Source organism: Ammospiza caudacuta, chromosome 2 (genome assembly GCF_027887145.1).
Source record: "Ammospiza caudacuta isolate bAmmCau1 chromosome 2, bAmmCau1.pri, whole genome shotgun sequence".
Classification (NCBI taxonomy): Eukaryota; Metazoa; Chordata; class Aves; order Passeriformes; family Passerellidae; genus Ammospiza; species Ammospiza caudacuta.
In genome coordinates, this window is record NC_080594.1 from 81453291 (window position 1) to 81476555 (window position 23265).

Genomic DNA, 23265 nt, shown 5'->3' on the forward strand with positions numbered 1-23265 from the left:
GTTAACTGTTTCTTCTTAGCTGAAAACAGGCAAAATGTCAACAGTAGCTGACACTGCCTACAAAAACACTTTTCTTACTTTTTCTGGTATGCTGGTCTGGCTATTTAAGCATAACTGTAAATCAGAAACATTGAACTTCTGCCCCTTCACTGACAAACAAGAACTGGCAACTAACAAAACTTTTTGTAGCTGTTTCAGAGAACATCAAAATGTTATGCCATCCTAGATTCCTGGAAACTTAAGATGTTCCAGTGGATAATTTCCAGAAGTGATTTGAGTGATTCCAGAAGTGATTTATCAAATCTGCAAAGAATTTTATACATAAACCCAGAAGCTTAATGATCTCAATTGTTCTGGAGGAAAAAACCAGCAAGAGTGCAGACAAAGTTACAGTAAACTATTGTCACCAAAAAGTAAGACAACAAAACATCAACTGTGTTACACTAAGTAAGATGCATTAAAGAAGGAAGACACAGTTATGATCTACATTTAACATTTCACTGTTCAACAATTTTCAACTCAGCTTTCACACTGAAGTCCAATATTCTTTTGTCAAAAAAGTTTACTTAAAGGCATTCTAAAAATTACATTTTCACAATTATAAAAAGTGAAATAAATGTTTCCAATAAAATGTTCCTTTATCTAGAATGTAATAATAGTTACATGAAATAACTACAACTTACTAAATCAAATTATCCAGTTACATGAATTTACTATAAAACAACTAAACTTTTGATTTATATTAATTTGAAATCAATCTGGTTTGCCTCAGCATTTTTTTCATGCCACAGAAGAAAATAACATACCTTTGATGAATCTGAACTTTTCATGTATGGCTCAGCACAATGTGTAATACTTCCCTGTAACACCTTTTCTATTCTAGCCACAAGGAAAATGTCTGTATGAGGACATGTGACTGAGAATATACCCTAGAGACAAAACAAGAGATAAATAAAGAAGGAAAATGCACATTTTACATCTCATAATAGAAAGCAAATGAAATCATGCAGGAAACTTGCATCCAAAATCCTACTAGTTCAGGTTCCTAGCTCTTACCTGCTTTGGATATTGCAAGACTGTTTCATGAATGTCCTGAATTCTGTGTAAGCTGTCACCACTGCCATTCATCATTTGTTGAGAAGCACTGGACAGCATGTGCCTTACTGAGGCGTGGTTCAAATCAACGTGGAAATCTGCTGAAATCTTCCTGTTGTTTTTAATATCAAATAGTGACAGTGTGACAAAGAAAGGTTCTACCTAGACATTAAAAAGAATTAAAAATCAAGTGTCAGTGCTGGGTGTAGGAAAAAAAGATAAGTAATATTTTCAGGAACACATATGGCCATCACCCTACGTATTACTGACAACGTGTAGAAGACACTGAAAGAAAATTTTTTTTCTCTCCACCACCCAACAAAAATATTAGCAGCAAAGTTAATTTATGTAGGATTTAGGCCTTCATTGTGATTTAAAAGAGCAAAAATCCCCATAATATAAATTTCTCAATGACAATGAATCCCTGTCATTAAGGATAGTGCCAACCAAACATCAGGATGTTTATTTCCAAATTAACTGAAAGTAATTAGATTAATTATTTACATTTGTTGTTGGTCCTTCTTCATTTTCTGCAACGCAGCATTGCAAATTAAAAGATAAATCATTACACCTTACAAGAATTTTTTTTCCAAATTTCTCTTCAAATGGCTTCACTTCTGGTTCAATACTAGAAAAGTCAAGTTTCTATAAAAAGAGAAAAGAAAAATTAAGGTAAGCTTGCTTTCATCTCAAAAGGATCAACATAAAATACCCCTGCTTCCTTGTAAGAAATCTAACCTGTGCATCTGGATCCAAGGCAAAAAGTTTAACTCTGCTTTCAGTTTTCAGCTTGATTTCTGCTTCTCTGGTGCTCTGTTCAAAATAAGAAAATAGGTCTTGATATCACACCATTAAAGTGAGCTTTAATTTCATGCTTTTTTCTGTGATGTTCAAAGCTCCACACACTTTTGATTCATGCATTCATTTCTCCCTTGCTGAGCTTTGTACCTCCTGAGTTTACACTGATCAAACATGACTAAGCACAAAGTGAGAGCCTCTTCTCCTAATGCTTCTTTCCAGCCTGGAAGTACAAAACCTTACATCAGCAACATATAACCTTCCATGCTCAAGAGAAGTACACTTCAGTGTTATTTATATATCTGCCTCCTCAAAAAATAACTTCCATAATTCTATTTTATTTAAATAAAAACACATAGTATGACTGCAGGTTAAAGCTCAGAGCTATCCTGAGACCATAAGATTGCTGAGGAAACAACAGATCACCTAAATTAAGAAACACCATCATAGCTTGCTTTCTGTTTTTTCTTTTTGTTGGTTGCTTTTTTTTAACTTTTCTTGAGCTCTACAGTCAAAGAAGTGGTTTTCCTGTGGGCAGCTGGAGAAAACCCAAAAACTTCCAAAAGATAAACCCCTCACATTTAAAAATTACTTTGCAGAGTTCACTGGGATTTGTGGACACCTATCTTTAAACAGTAAAACAAAAGTGAAATGGAACAAAATAGAATGTGAAGACTGATGGTATACATAGGTTACCTTTGTTTGAAAAAGGAATTATTTAAAGAGCATTCTATGATTTTTAAAACATGACAAATGAACAGATGCATGTACCAAAATTACCCATGCAGGAGAAATGCCATCCTTAAAGTAGCAGCTGGCTAAACAAGGATACAAAATATTACATTACAGGCAGGTGTTCTTTTTGGATCAGCCTGTATGGGTTAAAAGAAACTACAACCCAAAATGCTCATCACTGGCCAGAAGCAGGAAGTGATCTACTGTCTACATCTGCTTTGCTGGAGACTGAAGCAACTTCTACTCAAGAGAAAGAGTGTGTCTCAAGAGAAAGAAAAAACAAAACAAAACAAAAGAACAATCTCTAAGAGCTCATAACCATATTTTTAGGTTGATAACAGGAATTTAAAAAAATAATTTGGCTCAGAGGATGTATTACAGAAGAGAAAATTCTGAGGTACTATTTTGAATATAAATGCTCCAATGGTTTTCATTTACTTTACATTGCTAACTTTAACATAAAAAGAAGAAAAGAGGAGAGTTGCTGTGAAAGAGACGACCCAGATATTCAATACCAGCAGAGTACTGGCAGAATTAGCTTGTTGAACAACTGGTATAATTAGGAAGTACAGGAAATGCGAAAAAGTTTAAGGATGGCAAGAAAGTTCTGTGCATGTTTTGCAAAGGTAACATTTAGTGGCAAGAACTGAGGAGGAAGATTGCCCAGCCATAGGAGCCAGACAGAAATTGCTTCAGCTAAAGCATCTTGAATAGTTTTAGATTCTTTAGTGTTTTGTGCAGGAAGACCAGATGATTATATGCATGTTTGACTGACAGAACAGGGGCAGTTGTCAGAACTCAAGAACTGAAAATGCAGGAACCTGTTACCACGAACCCCGTCTACAGCACATCAGTGGCTCTGTGATTTTATTTCCTCATCTGTAAAACTGAGACAGTATTTTCCCACCTCAAGGTATTCTGGGACCAATAATGGTTAAGGAGGTGCTTGGGATCATTGATCATGACAGTCACAGCTACTTCAGAGGTCTAATTTATTTTAAGATTAATAAATGCAACAAAAACAAACAACCCCAACCAACCACAAAAAAAAAAATCTACTACAAAACCCCTGCATTCACTCCTGGTAGTTAAATTGCAGATAAATGGAACATGAAATAGGTAGGAAAGACAGATTGAGACAGATGTGTGTGTATCTATGCACTGAAGTACAAAGTACAATCTTACTTAGTTTATGTTATGAACAAACAGCTGTTGATAGAAAAACGAAAGCTTGGAGATGTATATACTCACAAGGGTTAAACCCTTCCCAGGAAATCTGTTTTTTCCCCTACTGTCAGGTGCACTACAATCACCCCTGAAGGAATTTCTCTCTCCTCATAAGGATATGAGGTCAGCTATTGTGAAATTTTCCTCCTAGAACTAACAAAAATAATAGAGCAGCTATAAACTATTCTAAAAGAAAGCCCAATGCCTTGCAAGGCTTCCACTGGGGAAAAAAGAACCAAATCCAAACAACAGCTGAAAAGACAAGGCAAGATAGAATAAAGGACAAAAAAATCCTCCAAACAACACCATTTATATATAACAATCAAGTTAAGACACAAAGAGTAATGAAAATGGGCAGAGTTTTCCCTGTAATTTTCCTCAGGAAAAAAAGGGCTAGGAAAATACATTAGAGGAAATTATTTTGAAAGGCAGTGTTTAGGAAAGGCGAATTAGAAGGGAAGGGGAAATTAAAAAAAATTGAAGGAAACGGAAATGTAAATGAGTTATAACAATGGAATAAATAATAATAATAAAACATGGAGTGCTTAAAGAACTGAGCAAAAATAATATTCTAGAAGATGATGATCTTTAAGAGCTGCATGCTTCTGATTCAAAAGTTATGGAAACTGGAGTACCAAAACTATATGCAGTCTTGAAGTAAAGTCCCCTCTGTAAGGAATATGGACCATTAGCAGTATAATAACTGACTGGGAAGAAAGAAAAATCTTCCACAGAATAACAGCATCTAATTTTGTATTTATTTCTGAAACAAATTTTCATGGCATTATGCAAATATGCTATTTGATGCTTACAGCTATTCCTAGGAAGCTTTGATTATATGCACCACAATCCAAATTAACTTCCAATTACAGCCATAGCTGGAGCTAGATTATCACATAAGAGCTTTTTGTGTACATGTGCTAAATTGATTACAAAGCAGTAACAGAAAGAATTAAGTCAGCCAACCAATTTGGGTGCTAAAAGCTTGTTAATGTATTCTGACTGGATCCTTTGATATGTTAGCTACTGTAGTAAATAGAATTTGGTTTGCTTATTCTCAGTTCATAAGCTGCACTACTTTCAGGAAGAGTTACTAGGTCAGACAGATCCTCAGGAAAAAAAGGAAGAGCATTCCAGAGAATGGTCAAGCAGAAAAGTTTCAATACTCCAGGCTGTACCACACAGAAGAAAGAGTAAGGAAGTCACAGGAAGGAGTTTGGATTCTGCAGCTTCAATAAAAAAGGTCACCAATTAAAGTTCTTGGGTGATTTAACAAAAATTTCTCTTTTACAAAATTCACAAAACAAACTGCAACACAGAATCCACTGATTTATCTGAAAGTCTGCAAATGGGCTGAGGAAGAGTTACTGTTATTTTCTATTTGGTTCCATTTTATTTCATGCTTGTTTATATCACACTTCACTAAGAAAAAAAATGGAAAAGCAAGAACCATGGCAACACAGGAAACATCCATGAACCTGCCAGTTCATTATAAACACAAACATCTTAAAATACATTCACTTTATCACTGCTATTAAGCTGCCCTAGATTTTTAAGTCTAAAAATAAAACTTGACTTTAGTATAGCTAGATTTCTATAGAAACATTTTAACACTTACCTGAATGCAATAAACCAACACAAAATAGAATGAATTAATGAAATAAGACATGCTGAATTTAAACAGCATATTAAGATTTATATAGGAAACTTCAAGACAGTATCTTGTTTCCTTCCAAAAGCAGAAAATAATGAAGCTCAATAACCACACCTCATAAAAGAGCTCCTAAGCTTTCCAAGCACCACAAGCTACAAGCCAATGCCTTACCTCTACAGAAAGTTCATGTGGCTAACTTATGTTTAATACTTTATATCCCAAGTTGACATTTACAATATATATTACCTTGGCAATTTCAGGATAGTAGTTATCAAAACTACTTGATGAGCTTTCCAGTTTGCTTTGTTCATCATCTGAAATTATAAAACTCATTTTAAAATAAATATAAAAATTCCAACGTGCTCACAAAACTCCATAGCAAAAGAATTTCATCTTTTTTAATCTCCTGCCCCCTCAAAAATGACAACCATTAGCATAAATAGTTTGTGGACAACTGCATCATTTTGATGCAGTGATTCTTGAAAGATGTAACTAGTTACAAAAAGTCATTAAAATACCAGTTACTTCTAATCTTAAAAGAACACATCTTTAGTTTTAATATCTGCATGAGGTAAGCAGATACTCAGTGCACAAACTTACATTACTCTTTCCACAATGCATTGTAACTTGATTTCAAAACAAGTTCCCTCTGTTCATTAGGTTCCCAGCTCTACTCACCAACAGTTACTGGATTTACAAAGCAGCCATTCAGGCAGCTATAAACATCTTGCAGTGCTAAGGTCAACTAAGGACCACAGACTAAAATGTCTTTCCCAGAGCAAGATGCTTCTCCTTTTCAAATCTGCTTTTGTTGCAAACATCACACTAAATTCTGACAGTCTTTGAAGACTGTGATATCTCATTTTAAACTCTAATGATCCCTTTTGGTACTTTGTACTATCTATAAAAAACCATCCTTCTGTAATATCCTCCGGGCTCTTTTGGATATGCATACAGTTGGGTTCACACCAGTTTCTCTCCCCATCCACCCTCAAGAGGAAAAGTGAAGGAGAGGACATTCAGATTTTCCTTTTGTCACTGAAATACTGGTGCCATACACTGCATTCCTTACAGATACCTGCCTGACCCATTCTTAAAGGGCTCCAACAGAAAGGATTCTACACCCAAGCAGTCTATTTCAATACTTGCAGGAAATATCTGTGGTCAAGGGAATTATATTTAAATTCAAGCCCCACACTGTAACCACCATTTCTACCTACAGTGACCACAGAACAGATTATTTCATTTTCAGCAGCATTTTACACATTCCAAAACAAGTCCATCCTAAGTTTTTTTTCTTAAGCTGCCTCAGTCCTGATTCTACATTGTGGGTTCTACTTTTCTAGACTTAATCAGTCTCAGAATTATCTTGTGGACTTGACTCAACTGGAATCAATACAGAACAGTACTGTTTTAATGCCCAAAAGGTTAAAATGCTCATCAGTTGAATTGGACAGTAAAAATGCCTGCAATTTTTATGCCCAAAGAAAACAAACAAAAAATTTTTGCCACATGAAAGCCCTTGTTTCCAAAATGCATGTAAGGAGACATGGTCACATAACTTCAGCCTTGCTGGAAACCCTGCTTACCTTCGTGGGACTCGCCATTTCTTTTTTCTTGCATTGCAGCCTCAAAGTTAAGCTGAAGGATTTTGTTCAGAGTGTTTATCCACTCTTCCATTTCAAGTTCACTGTCTGCAGCTAAAAGGAAACTACTCTTGTCTTGCATCTTGAGCTCAAAGGCGAAACGTCTGACTTTATTGTTCTATAAGAAAATAAAAGACCTGTGTAGCACTTCACATGCTGTCTAACCACTATCAAAGGAAGTTACATATATTTCAGATACTCTATACAAAAATACAGTTTGATATTTTGAAAAAATGTGTCATAATGACACTTTTTTGCTCTCTGACATTTGACCTTTTGAAGTTATCCACAGCACTGCAACAAGTGCAAGTAGGAAGGAGAACAGCCTGTATTCCAGTTTCCAGTCATCATTCTGCTTGCAATCATTTTATAAAAACCCAAAAGATCCCATTTCCAAATCTTTATGTACTTCAGATCACCTAGAAATGAAGCTAATTAAGGTCTACTGAAAAAACAAAAGAAAACAAAAAGCATGAAAGACTATTATAGTTGAGTGACAACTGTTTGCAGACTGGGATTTTATACTGGAGGTAAAATTATAACCAACATAACCCCAAATGCCCCAATATTGTTAGTCATATAGATATACATAAAGTTGTGAATCAGTTCCTCCTTTTTTCCTCAACCATTTCTGTCATCCTTCTCCACACAATTTAAACCAGGGTTTCAAATGCTACTTAGCCTGACTCATGTTTCTGGGAATGAATTCAGAAGTCTTAAATGAAAATTCTATATTATCATCAACTTAGTTTTACAAATTGATAATGCACTAGAAAAACACTAAAATAAACAGTAAGGCAGAATTAATGGTTGGGGGATTTTTTGTTTAAGTTAAATGAAATGCCAAATTACATATTAGTTTCATTGTATCTCTGATTCTTCTATTAACTACATGTTGACAAAACAGTCAGCTTTCTACCAAAGCTGAGTTTCTGTCAAGCATACAAACAAAAGTGTAGACTTCAGACAGCCCTAAGGCAATCTTACCAGTTGAAGTCAGTGCTGAAATAAATGAAAAACTCTGAGAAAAGTAACCTCTATGTTTGATAGTATAAAAGCTTGACACAGGCAGTAGATGTCACAGATCTCAGATTTCACAAAACACTGAATTAGAGCAACCATACCTACACATGTGGCTGAATGTGTGAATAGATACACTGCATATATTATGTGTTCCTCATCTCTGATCAGAAAAGTATCTATAGAATTTAGTATTAAAACAAAAACCCCAACAAAACAAAACCAAATCTGAAAACACCAAACAGAATTCCAGGAATTCCAGTTTCTTCATTAAAGTTTGGGGGAAAAAAGAAATCCACCCAAAACAAATACCCCAACCAAATAAAAACCCTGCTATTGCACAAATTTAGCATTCCTCTTGATACAAGTTCTGATGAAGCAGCATATTCTGGTCTAACTTCATGCCTGTAAGTGAAGTCAGTATTTTTCTCTCAGGCATCTACAATCTTTGAAAAAGTAAGTAAGCACATGCACTGAATGAACTCAGACCAGGGGAGTGTTATAGCAATGCAATAGGAACTAACCTCCCCTCACTGAAAAGACTGACTCTGAAACAAGGAGTCTCATTCCAAGAACAAAATCTTGTAAGCATAACTACCTGAGAAAAACCATTCCTATGAATTCCACATCAGACTACTTCAAAGTAAGATGGCTGGGTCTTTTTTTCCTTTGTTTTCCTCTTCTGTTAAATGGAAGTGCAATTTCTACTGTGTAGATACCATTTTTTCCCATATGAGTTTTTAAATGCTAATTCAACACCAACAGTAAAACAATAAGGTTTGCCAGAAAGGATACAAGACATAATATAAGACAATAAAACTACATGTCTGAAATTGGGACAATATTTGATAGTTTAAATCTGCTTTTTTTACTTGCTCCTCACCAAAAATTCAAGTGAAGAAAAGAGTTATTTCCAAACCCCTTTATTCTAGCCACTGAATAACTACTTGGCTTCTTGGAAGTGAGCATTAACTGGTTTTGACTTTGCACATGATGCTAATTCATAACTAGTCTCAAATTTTTACACGCAGTTTTGAAGACCAGGTACCAAGATGATCACCGAGGGTACTGTACAATACAGTACAGCACTAGAGACTTAGCCAACTATAAATTTTAAAGCATCCAAAGTACACTTTTACTTAGAGATGACTGTATCAGCCCTACTTGCAGAAGAACAAAAGAAACAGTAATACGTTATTTGTTTTAAAAAGCAAGCTTCTGGCAGAGTCTGAGGAAACTTGAGGTTAATTGGATTGAACTACCAGAACAGAAAGTATGGAACAGCATGAAAGCATGTGTGAGGAAAAGAGATTTTCAGGTTTTAAATCCCATAATGAGAGAACAGTTAGATGTTAGAAGGGGCCTCTGGTCGTCATTTCATCCAACACTCCCTCCTCAAGCACAGCAATTAGAGCCATTTAGCACAGGATCGTGGCCAGGGAGCTTTTGAACATCTCCAAGGATGGAGACTCCAAACCTTTCTGGGCAACCTGTGCCAGTGCTTGGTCACCCCCACAGTGAAAAAGTGTCCCCTGATGTTCAGAGGGATCCTCCAGTGGTTCAGGTTGTGCCCATTGCCTCCAGCCCTGTCACTGGGCAGCACTGAGCAGAGCCTGGCTCTGTCCTCTTTGCACCCTCCATCGGTATTTGTATTTATTGATGAGACCTATTGAGTGGTTTAGGAACCACTTTTGTGTTTGTTGGCTTGTTTTAAAAACACAAATTAAATTCACTTCAGTGGAGCTGGCCAGAATTGTATTTCTAAGGCAAAATATTTCCTGTAAAATTATATATATAACTTGCAATATGATAAAATTTATTACAGTTATAAGATTTTAATAGAAGTTACCTATTAAATGTGTATCCAAAAGACAATATTGCAATATTTGGGTGGATAAACTCCTCTGTAAAGCTGTTTTATCTCTTTGTGTAAATCTCCAAACAACTTTATGTTACAAAAATATTATTTAAGCAACATATTTTCATTAAACTTTGCCTATTTCTTTATTTATTGTACAAGTTTAAAAAAACCCTAAGAGCCATGGGGTTTTTCCAGGTATGCTGTGCCTAACAGAACAGTTACATGCTGTACTATAAATATATAATAGAATCACAAAAAAATGAAAAACAATCTTTTCTTTGGCACTTGCTACTGACAAACATTTTACCAAGCCCTTAACTTTTCAAAATAAAGAAAAGCACAAAAAAGTAACATTAGAAAGGTCAAACAAAAGCATCTGGAAGGGTGTTTGAATTCAATACAACTCCCGCAACAAAAATCCCACACAAGAAGCTATGAAAAACATTTTACAGCTCATGCAAACACAAAATCTAACTCAAATAAAATTCAATTTTATGCCGTCATTACTTTGCCAAGTTTGGGGTTCTTTGTGCATTTGCCTTAGAATTTGGTTTGCTAAATACTTGACATCAACCAGTAATTTATGTTCTTTTCAGAAAGATTTCAAAAATTCAGCCTCCTGCCCTTTGAAATCTTGTTCACTGCTTTGGCAAGATGCAGCCTGCCTACTTGTTTCTCTGCATAATAGATACTTATCTACATTCAACAACACTAATCTATATTTTAAATAAAATTTCACTTGCTAATAAATATCAAATTAATTGGCAAACAGGAGAATAATTACCTGAACCACTCCCATGCATGAATCTAGAAATATTGATCCTTTAGGTTCTTTTGATATTTTTTCATCTTTGTAGAAATTGAGATTATAGGATCCATCACCAAGCTGGATTAAGTGGAAAAATCTTCTTTTAAATGACTAGTGAAAAGAAAGGAGGGAAGAACAATGACAACACAAGTATCAATTAGCTTCACATTGTATACTCAAAAGTGCTATTTACATAGTAGGTAATAGAAAATAAGTTTTTATTTATAGATAACATAATCAGTATCTGCAGAAAAGAAAACAGAAACCATTAATTAAAATAAATAAGTTGTGATATCTGCAGCAAGACTGTACAACACCATTTGACAGTATTTTTGACCTATTGAAAGGTATTTAAAACTGACTCTATAATATACATAAGAGGCATATTAAAAACATCATAGTTTTACATAAAATACAAACAAGTAAACCCTCATCAATATTACACAGTCCCTTTTCCACTAAAATCACACCAGGGTACAGTTAGGAAAATGTAACTCCTCCCACATACTAGATTTTTCAGGTCTTTTTTTCTTCTGATCTACATAAGATAAAAGCAAGGTTTCATATACATGAAGTACATACAAGCTTTCCTCTTTCTTTTCATACGATGTTTTTTAGAACTAAACCACAGATTGACCTCTCCAAGGCCCAGGGATATTGAATATCAGTGCTCAGGTTTTTGTTATATGTAAGATATTCTTAAACTTACTCTCATTGTCACACTGATTGCACTGTTCATGTTGCCTTTGTACAACCATCCTTGTTTTGTTATTCCACCCTTCTGAGACCCAAGAGATGCTGCATCCTGGACATGAAGAAAGTAATACAGGGAAATGAAGAAAGAAAAAAAGAAGAAAAAAGAAAAGGTAAGTGTTTGCATCACAGTCCACGTAGTATTTTTCAGTAATTTCAGAAGTAATTTTAGAAGTTGGAATAACTATGGCCATAACATAATGATAATAACGTACCATGAGTCCCTGAAGAAATTCTATAGCTTTTCCATTATTTTATTTAAAGACCTGGCATGAGATTGACCTCATCTAACTTTTACTATGTAATCTGGCCACTTCTACAGGCTTTATCTACAGCTGATCCAGCCTATAGATAGCTACATGTTAGTCAAGACAAATCCCAATGAAACAGGGGAACGAGCAAACTTAACGAGTCAAAACTTAAAACATTTGCTTACATTTACCTTGTAACCTTTTCCACAGAGTGCAAGAATTTTCACCAATTTCTATTGCCAAAAAGAACAATACAAACACAAGCTTATCTAAAACTTCAATCAAGATTTTCGAACCATTTTGCTTTACATACAGTACTTCAAAGATATTACTTTCTTAAAAATTTAGAGAATTAATTCTTGAATTGGGTCTGCCCTTTTACAGATCAGAATCAAAGCCTTGCAGAGAGAACAAGACTGAACTTGGCAGTGATGGCAAGTTCACAAACAGCAGATCCAATGCAAGCATCACACATCACACCCACTGCCTGTATCCCACATCCATCTGCCAGGGGAGGGAACTGAATGACTGCATCTAAAACCTTAGGATGTTAACAACTACCAAAATGCAGCCCTCTGCAATCAAAACAGATCAAAAAGACAGATTTATAACTGCCACAGAATAAATATTAAATCACCAGTTCCAAGTAATCTTTTAGAGTACTACGAAGCTGGTGTTACCATGGTTCCCAGATGGTACAGGCAATTTTGAAACAAAACTACTAATGAATTAGACATGTAGGAGGATTTTCATCCATATAAAGGAGAAATACTCCTGGTAATTTTTTTTTACTGAAATATTCAGAATTAGCTGAGCATCCAGCTGAAAACAAAATCACAAAACATCCTCGACTACCTCAAGTATTTTTCTAATTCCTTTTTTTGGCTGTTAAAGAAAACATGCAACAAAACCTGATTATATAAGGGGGAGAGAGTCACTAGTTCAACAACTGAACATTTAACCAAATCTTGGAATAACATTAATTTCTTTCTGGAACTGAATCAAGGAACATTCTGTAAAATGTTACTAGGTAATTTATTTACAGATTATTTAGTCTGTCTAGCTTGCATATTCATAAGCATATGCACATGTGAACTTCAAAAAACTGTGAGCAGAAAGCAAAAGATGCATCAATCTGACCTTTTAAAATTTACTGTCAGCTTGGGACTATTGAAGTTAGGCCCAGTAAAGATGACATGGTCATCAACTATCAGAGCATCTGATATAATGGCCCAAAGGCATAGACCAGAAATACTCAGTAAATTTTGGTCTCACAGTCCAAGCAACACAGTTATCATTTTTCCATATTTTCAAGTCATTAGCCTCCACTGCTCTTCTATTATTTTTCTTCTAAAAGAATAAAAATACAGACACAACTTAAAACACTGGGTTTCCAAATATGACTCTATATGACTCTTCACCTCCCCTGGCATGAGTTATCCCCAAGGAAAGGGTGGGTTTAAATCACCTTTACAAGTGTAAGGCCATGAGTAGATGATGAGTTATTGCCAAAACCTGGCACAAAACAGCAAATGCTTTTCTGTAATTGCACAAACCATGCATAGGGTCACCTCAAATTACTAAAATTCATTGATTACCTGAGTTAACAAAAATAAAGATTTAGCTCTATTAAGACTCCAGTTCCCAGTCTCTGAGGTGCACATTTCCCAGCTCTGTTGAGCTGCATGCTGCTCTCTAGCAATAGAACTGAGCGTCATTTGGGCCCCTCTAGTTGCAGCATTTCTTCTGTCAGGCAGAATTCCTGCCTGGAGAGCCAAAAGGCTGCTGAATCTTTCCAGCTGACCATCTGTTCATACAAAGGAACCCAGGACCCAGTGGTTAACACACCACTCTCACACTGAAAACATGCTTCCTGTTTCCAACTGGTAAGGTAATTTCCTCACTTTTATCATTGCTGCTGCACACTGTGCTGCACTTTTTAAAGTGATCTTTCCCACAAACTTGGCTCCAAAGTTTACTTCAACAGCAACTGTTTCAACAAAAACAATCCCATATCTTGATCCCATACCGGATTGAAAAATTCCATTTGCAAACATCAACCTGATGGCTTGATAGCCTGAATTAATTTTGCAAAGGTAATTTTCTCCTTTTTAATGATGTGTGATTAAACTAATATTTATCTGATTTTCCTGCAATTTTTAATCACTTTTAGCTTTTTGTTTTCTATGATTCTCTTAATAAATCAGCTTTCTTCAAACACAAACAAAAGCAAAACAAAAGGACCAAACAACTTTCAATCTAAGGTTTGCATCTGTGCTTTTTGGCATAGAAAGATATTCATGTCTGAAACAAACACCTCTGGCATTAATTCTTCCCTTGATGAAAGAATTTATGTTCCCCCACTCTATTGCACCGCTAACTTCCCTTTTCCTCCCAGCATGTCCTTTTCTTGTGTTTATTTTCTAAGTTCCTCAAAGAGCAGCAGAGCTCTCCTCTAGTGACTGTACTTCTAAAAGAGATACCCTGTTCCTGCCTGCTCTTGCAGGACACAGGCTCTCCTCTCTACCTATATTTCCTAATGAAACACATACTACCTGCCAATAGCCAAATAATAGTTTTTCAGTGTTTAACTAACTCAACCCATAATGTATTTCCTGGTAAGAATTATAGTAAATTATACACCCATTTAATTTTTAGTGTTTAACTCACTGTTTTCTAATACACTTCTGTTGTCAGAAATATTATCACAGTAAATAATGCTAAGTCTTTTAAATGTCAGTATAATAGTAATCATAATTATTCCCATCCTACAAATAGGAGGTTTTGGATATAGATGCATAAAGTCATTTGTCCAAATATCACAGTGCAGATTAATAGCAGTGCTGGATAAATATCAGCCTGGGACTCTCTGCTTGGGAATCTATCTACTCAGATGAATTCCCCAAACAACTTCTTCACATTTAATCCTTTCATTTCATATGCAGCAGTTCTGAGCAATTCTGAGGAATTTAGAAGCAAAGTAATTGCCAAGAGGTAAAAAAAAAAACAAAAAAGAAAAATTATTTTATTTTCATTCTTGTTTGAGATGGAAGAGTTCAAGTAACTGTAAGAAAAGGTAACAGTGGCATTTCAAAACATATTTTGGAACAGGGTGTGGTAAAAAATAAATAAATCACAAAAATAACAGAGGCAGTTGCTGAAAAAAAAAAGTCTTTGGCATTCTAAATATACTTGAAAATTGCCTGATGCTATACATCTCTCCTTTCCCTAAGCCAACAACACCAGAGAACGTATCTAGGAGTTTTAGTCAATTTTTAAAGCCTTTGTTTCCATGACAGCTCCTCAAGTCTTATCCTGTGCTCATATTTGTGATGAATTGATTTTAGCTCACACTGTATGCTATCTGTCATGCATGCTGAAGTGTGTGTGCTGTTGCTGTGCTGGAACAGATTCACCTATGATTTTATTCAATTCCATGATTAAACTGCAGGAAACACTTCCCTCTGGGAACCTGCCTACATAGACACAGTATAAAACAGATTTTATGACAGCTGAAGGATTATATGTCACCAAGTACTAAAACTTCAATTTTATTATCTGTCAAAACTTTTTCTGGCTCCCCTGACAGATCTCCAGAGAACAAGGTTATTTGAAAGGAGACAAGAAAAATAACTGATTTGTTTCCCAATAAGGTGGTTCAAGCTAATCTCTGTTTTCATGTACTGACATCAACACTTAACCAAACTCACAACCACTACACACCCAAAATTCCTTAATGAAAACCAGAGAAAGTAAGGAATTGCTATTATCTCACCTCATCTTTATCTGCTTCTTCATCCACTTCATATAAATGAACAGGAAGCTTGTCTGGCTTTGTCCCTTTACTACAAGAGAAAGAAAAAGCTTCTGAAGTACTAGGAACTTTGTGATTAATTACATATTTTATTGATGCGAAAATTTAGATGTTCTTTTCCTACTTAAGAGGAAAAAGCACAAGAATGACTAGGTAAAAGCATGTATTTTTTATTAATTCTACTTCTTAGAAAGCTATTTTCCTCATTTGTACATCTGGCAGCCATGTCCTTTTTGTTCTGCTTGTTACTGTGCTAAAGTGTAACTGAAGAGAACAGATGCCTTCTCATTCACTGCACTCCTAATATCTTATCAGTAAGAATTCATACCTGCAACTACTGGCTCCTTGCAGGACAATGCATTTTTTAAAATTCCTATTGTGGTTTCTGTTCAGGGCAAGTGAAAACCAGGTCCTGCCTTGTACAAAACCTGCGAGAAGATCAGAACTCTCCAGAGGGCAAGGCAACTATTTCTTAGCTGATAGATGCAGGAGAGCAATCAGGGAAGACACAGATCTTCCAGAGCTGGGGTATTCAGGGTATTTAGCTACTCTTAGACATTCTGAATTAAGGTTCTAATCTCTATACTCTTCCTACAAAATTTTGAAAAAGTGGGAAAACATTTCTCTAGCAGATGGTTTAGAAAGTTTGTAGCAGATGTTGGCTAGGCTTGTACTTTGAATCATCCTCGTGAAAACCTGCTTCAAACATCTCAGTTAGGTTCTATTCCCCAAGCTCCTAAAGGAGTTCCAAAAGCTGCCTTTGAAACAATGAAAACAGGATATTACCATTTTAGGTTCATCTAAACATTAGCCTGTTCAGTTATCTTACTTAAAGTCACATTGTCAATAATACAATGTCTTGTTTTCACTTCCCTGTTAACAACCCAATGTTATGACAGTACCTTCCCAGCAAATGGTTTAGCATGATATTACACATTCAAGTTCATCAATTCCATCCAACAAGTCTTTATCATCTCTGACCATTAAACATGGATATAGCATATTTCAGTTTAGATATTATACATATCATACTTCTCAAATAAATAAGTCTATATTAAATGCAAAATTCCTCCACAATTTCAATTTATCATACCACTAAACAAACTACATAACATACTTACTTTGGAAGCTGTCGAAACTCTCCTGAGTAATCTTCATATCTATAGTTAACAATATGCCAGTCTGAATTGTAGGTTTTGATGCACTGTTTAAATGAAAACCAAGTATCAATATTAACTGGAAGAGGATTAAAGGCATTCAATAGGCACAGGACAAGAAAATCTCTTAAGATATGTCTGTTTATGAACTATTATGGTTACATATCAATCTCTGAAAATTCCATACACTTCCTTTCTTTTGCAATAGTCTAATGCAATATAGGTTTTTGGAACAAGTTATATGTTTCAATGGAATGTTATGATCCATGCTAGACATGTATTTAATAAAAGCAGAAAATGATGAATGCACTCAGCATCTGGATTAACCATCTTCAGTTGTCCAGAAAGTTAAACCAGCATTTTGCTGAAGCTGAAAACATGGCCAAGTCTTTAGAAAACTCAGCTGAAGCTGAAAACATGACTGAGCCCAAAGACAGCCCAGCACAAAAACAGATACCTTATTAAAACAGAATGTTCAATTGTGCACATAGTGATACAGAAAGCCAAAAACATATTTTCCTGAATTTATACTTCCAGTGCAATTTAATTAATACTTAAATTTAGACTGCATGCTTGCAGTGGTTGAAAAGCAATTATGTCATTAAGTTCTGATCTAGATCACAGGAAATACCACTTTACTCCACCCATATTGTTACAACATAAAAGTACTGATTTATCTTGGCTTTGAACAAAGTAACATAAAATTGACAAAATCTGTTGACAGAAACCATTCCATACAAAATTTTATGTAACACAATAAACCTACACATACACAAACACAACATCCAATAAATTGTAAATATTTTCTTTGTATTTCAAAACACCAGTTTAATACTTGCCAAGCAATTGTTTCAGCAGAAACTCATTAAACTCTAGGAATTACCTCTAACACTCCTCCCTCCTCTTGTCTATCCTCTTCAAATTTATCTCAGAAATGTTTAGGTTAGGTATTAAGGGTATTTATCAGTGTGGATAAAACACTTTGAAGTACATTCAGCTATGTGGACTCCTTCAGTTTTATTAGAGTTACAACAGACATTTACTTGTTTCAGATGTTAAAATATCAGCTTAAAACATATCAGTAGAAAACACACAGAAAAAAAAGGAAAAACAATTGAACCTTTAATTCCTTAAAGGCCTCAACAAGACAATAAATGAAGAACAGCCTCACAAAACCAAAGGAATGCCAACCTAAGCAAACAGTTCTGAGAAACTTTAGGGTTGAGGACATTTTTTCTACATATAGCATACAAGTTGAACAGTCATAATGAATTTTGGCCTCCACAAGTGTTACAGTTCTGGATACTGTTGTATCTTGTACAGTTCTGTTCCAGCAATCTGTACAAGATTATTTGAAACAAAGTAAGAATAGTTAGTGTGAGAGACTTTATCAGAAAAAACAAGTCCCAGTGATTCATTCCAGATTTATTGTAGATCCAATATTATGCATTGAAATCACCCATGTTCATCTGGAAAAGCCAAAAGCATAATGAAGTGGAGGAGAACCATCTGCAAAAGCCAACGACACAAACAAAAGAATTAAAATCTATCCCGTAAAACTTCTTTTCCAGCCACCAATGGAAAAAAATACTGGGTTTTAATACTGGGTTTTCCTGGAAATTCTGCCTTGAAATAATTGACAAGTGGCAATAAATCTTTAGTTCTTTTTCCAGGGCTTATTTTTGTGTTTGTTTTAAATGGTAAATGAAGAAGAAGAAGAAAAGCAAGTCAGGTATAATATTGTTATTGCACACAGTCACATGCAACTGCAGTATTACCTCAGTTACAAACAGGCTCTGAGCTTCTTTCTCTGCATTTTCAGGAACTGTTGACCGAATGTATCGACTCTGCCGCTGCAATAATGCTGTCTGATAAACAACAAAAGCAGATAATGAAAATTGCAATTAAAGGGGAGATGACACACTATGGCCACACTCAGTTACACCACTACAACGAAGAAAAGCTCAGCAGAAAACATCCTATGAATATGATGTTTCAGAATAGCCAATTAGTGAGAATTTGCTTTCATTCAAGTGACATGTTCCTTCTCTCACAATAAGAGTAAGACTGGAATCAGTGAGGAATAGATGCCATAGGACAGTTTTTTCCACTACATTGCCAACGTGCGGAAGAAAATACTAGAAAAAAATAATTCCACCATGACAACATGACTCAAACATTCTGAAGACAAACGTTAAGTAGTGTTATTACTGCACATAAATACTTTTATTCAAGGAAGGTAAGAAAACCACACCAAAATAAAAGAATAATTGAACTGCAGATCTCAAGTGATAGAAAATGAGACTAGCACTGTTTAACTGCAGGTTTAGACAGAAGGTGTGGATCACTGAAGTATATACATATTTCAGCCTACCAAGTCAGAACTTATTCCTATCCTATGTCAGAACTCAGAGAGGCACAGGAAGGCTGCCAGAGAGCAGGAAATACCTCTGTGACCATGAAATTCTGCTTCTCAGACCTGTGCTGAAGTAAGCCTTAGGATACTTTACATTTGTAAAGTGAAAAAGATGAAAACTTAACAAAATCTTCTGGATCACAAATGAAAATAACCACATAGCAATAGAAGTTGTTTTTGCACTATGTGGAAAGGAATCTCACAGCTTAGGCCATCAAAGGTGAGCAACAGAGTTTTACACAGCCAGGGCCTGGAAGGGGCTTGTGGTCCCTCACCTGTTAGTTACAGGACTCCACACATCCAGGAAGGATCAGATAAAAATGTGACAAGAAAAAGCTCCCCATGTTATATTGAAAAACAAAGGGTGCATAAGTACATTAGCTTAACTGATCTCTGTTGAGAGTCTGATCCATAAGGTGATTGATTATCTTGGTCATTACCAAAGGCTCACTCCATTAACTGGGGAGGGCATTTAAGTAAGAACATTCAATTACAGTAAAGATTGAAAGGGAAAAAAAATCCCATAGTCATGGTCAATTCATTCATCTAGTCTAGAGCACTAAAAGTGACAGTGCTGATTTCTTGGGTGGGAGAGGTGGGGAGATATTAAAAACAAACACCACAAACCCCAAAATATTTCATGGGACCAATAAACCTGGCAAACTACAGTTAAAAGACAAAAAAACCAAACTGCAAGAAGATACACATTTATATGCTAACAGCTTTTAAAAATGGAGTTTTCTTAATTCTAGAAATATCTTCAAATCATATTAAGTATTCATTTTCACAAGCTATGGAAATAAAAACTTCTATTAAGAATAGAAACTTCCTTAAGACCAGAATTTCTAGAAACTATTCCAATGAAATAGTCTGATATTTTATGAGAAATTATTTATACTTTGTATAATGTATAAATATTACATGCAGTATTTATATATATTCTACAAGCATACAGTTATATTGTGCTTTCCTAAAAAAATATTATTTTAAGAAAAAACAGAGACTGAGGTGGTATCTTACCAGGCACTTTTCACGGGAAACTCATGAACTCATCAATCAAATTAACACCGTAGCATAATTTGGTAAAATTGAAGTTGCTGAACATACTTTTAAAATGTCTGCTGCAGTTACGCTGGTAGACAACTATCAATACAATATTAGGGGCTTTTTTTCTAGTTGTTCTCACATAATAAGATTTTTGTCTTAGTACTGTCTCGATATCAGTGGCAAACCAGAAGAATCTGACTTGTCAATTTGTTCATATTAGTAATTGTCTTAATGCATTTGTCTCCTTCTCAGCACATCCATCAGCTGCAGTAGTGTGTCAAAGAGCCAGGAAATGCAATGAGTGAGGTACTCTGATTTAGAGCAAACTCCTAAAAATAATTACTTAAGCAGCACCACAGTATTCTAAAAGAAAGCATGCACATAAATACACATTATATTCCAAAATAAAAATTAGAGAAGGAAGGATTGTTTTCTCAACAAACTCTCTTCACAACTACATTGGCTGAACTGTTCTGTAGAAATGAAACTTTTCAACTCTCTGGGTATGAGTGATCATTTGATTTATGGTAGCCTCAGGAACCATAAAGTGTTTGTCTCATGCTCTCAAAGAAAATTTAAAAACCCTTTCAATTAGTCAGCTGTCAAAACTAAGGAAGGCCACTTCTAACACGAGCCAGGACTCACATGCACTTACTGAGGCACACAGTGAACAGATTTTTAGTGACACAACTTCCTGACTGAGTCCCAGGGATTTAGGATATGTTGAGGTCTCAGAATAGAGAACAGCAGCAAGAACATTTCCCCAAGTCAACCAAGGAGTCCTCACTACCCAAAACCTGATGGAATGTGGATAGTGAACGTGTCCACAAGGAGAGCAGACTGCAATGGATGCTCTTTCTGCCCCAAGGTTGTGTTTGCCAGTGAGACTGTTACCGCAGAAGCTCATGCTCCAGATGCAGAGACAGAAACTGTTTTAAAAGACTCAATGGAAAAGATGGCAAGCTGTGAGATCCTGGCCTTAAAATAACCGTATGTCAGAAGTGACTTCACCTTTGCATGGGAAGTGTCAGATCCTTTGTATGGGAGGTGTCAGAACCTGTATTATAAAGTAATTTCCAAACTAAATTGATTTAGAACAGTTGGCTAAAGTCTTAAGGAAAAACACCAAAGAGATTTGAATGGGAAAAAGTAATAGAGAAATTACTTGGAACATTTTAAAATTAGTTATTTGAGGAGTTTAATTTGTGCTCTCTAAAATAAGGACATTAGTTGGATTTTTTTTTTTGCTTTTCCTCTACTGAAGATGTGCCTTCTCATAGAATGACCTGGATTTAGTTTTACTTCTGCAAAGTCGGCACAAGATCTATTTTCAGAAGTACTTAACTCGCATTAAATAAAAGCTGAGAGCTTTAAGTGAAAGTGTGTAAAATCCAAATGGCTCAAACCCAGAAATAACAAAGGTGAAATGATGTCTAAGCTAAAGCACCAAGCTGCCTTCAAAATAACACTGTGATAACTCTGCAAAGACAAATTTAATATGGGTAGGAATGCACTCACATTTTATTTGCTACAAGCAAATTTAGCCTGAATTTGCATCATTTGACAGGACGAAGGGGAATGGATTCAAACTGAAAGAAAGCAGTTCAGATGAGATATTAGGATAAAGTTCTGTACTGTGAGGGTGGTGAGGTACTGGAACAGGCTGCCCAGAGAAGCTGTGGATGCTCCATCCCTAGAGATGTTCAAGGCCAGGTTGGACAAGAGTCTGAGCAACCTGATCTAATGGAAGGTGTTCTTGCCCATGCCAGGGAGTTAGAACCAGATGATCTTTAAGGTTGCTTCCCACCCAAATCTTTCTATGGTTTTATGACTTCCTTTAAAAATTGAGGTAGTATGCAAAACTTATGTATTTTGAAAGGAAAAAAAGCACAGTATTTAGATAAAGGGTGACTTATTGCTAGTACTGTTAGGGTTAAGGTTTCTTTACTCACTGTGCAATTAAGATAAACATCCCCAATTTTGCAGTCATTGAGCATACGACTTCAATGTGACCACAACCATGGAGGTGGCCTGTTTTAAACTAATGCTATTTTGTTATGAAGCCATTTCATTATTGAGCAAATTACTGAAATTCAGGTGAGAAATTCACAGGCAGCCATGAAGAGGCACAAGCTTGGACACAAGAGTATCCAATGGATAATTTACTGTTACAAAGGAGATGGCTGCTCCCACTAACAGGATAGAAGAGGGATAGCCTTGAAAATCTGGCAGCATTGTTATGACTGGGAGTAGCAAGAACATTAATAGAGATGTTCCAACGAGTGGCAGAAAAGTGGTCCTACCATCATAACTAACAAACACATTGTATAGGCAACAAAATGAAAAAGAGGATAAAAATGCTGCTAAAAATAAACAGACTGCAAAGCATGAACAAAATTTAGACACCTCACTTACTAAGAATGAAAGCAAATTCAGGGATGCCAACAGCAAAACATGTCTCCAAACACAACATGTCTGCCCCTATAAATTTGTTGAGAACAAGGTAGGGAGTAACCTGATAAGTGAATTCAGTGCAGAAAACTCAGAGCTTGAGCTTGTGAAAAGCAGCTGAAACAATCTTCAAGGGGTAAATTTAAAAAGACTCAATATATGGAGATGAAGTTGCTGATTAAGAGCTCTTCTGGTAACTACAAAAAAGCAAATCTTTCTATTATTTAGATATAATAGCAAGAAGGAAAAAAAAAAAAACTTGAAAGAAAAAACATTACAAGCCAAATTTTGGATTTGAAGCTCTGCACAAAGCAGAACAGAAATCATGTTCTTATGAAAAGTAAATGAACTGCTATCAAACATATATAAAAAGAGAGAAAACAGGTCTCATAACCTCAGCTAACCACATTTGGGACAACAGCAAATGCAGTTAAGTGGAAATCTGGACAGATTCCTGTAACTAGATAGCTGGCTGAGGAACAATCCTTCAAACTTTACCAGTTTTCCAAGACTGGAGCATTTTCTGAGCATT

The 23265-nt window shown here is 35.5% G+C and overlaps 1 protein-coding gene across 10 annotated transcripts in view; it reads right to left on the reverse strand.

Moving 5' to 3' along the window:
- Nucleotides 1-23265, reverse strand: part of DOCK9 (dedicator of cytokinesis 9) — a 113163-nt gene that overhangs the window by 49275 nt on the left and 40623 nt on the right. For all 10 annotated transcript variants that reach the window (XM_058824917.1, XM_058824908.1, XM_058824911.1 and 7 more), the window contains exons 3-13: nt 18598-18687; nt 16784-16866; nt 15624-15693; nt 11554-11649; nt 10821-10955; nt 7099-7273; nt 5756-5823; nt 1834-1908; nt 1600-1740; nt 1057-1257; nt 807-929 (exon numbers count right to left, since the gene is read on the reverse strand). In XM_058824917.1, the coding sequence (XP_058680900.1) occupies nt 807-929; nt 1057-1257; nt 1600-1740; nt 1834-1908; nt 5756-5823; nt 7099-7273; nt 10821-10955; nt 11554-11649; nt 15624-15693; nt 16784-16866; nt 18598-18687 (1257 nt within the window). The remainder of the gene's footprint in view (nt 1-806; nt 930-1056; nt 1258-1599; nt 1741-1833; nt 1909-5755; nt 5824-7098; nt 7274-10820; nt 10956-11553; nt 11650-15623; nt 15694-16783; nt 16867-18597; nt 18688-23265) is intronic.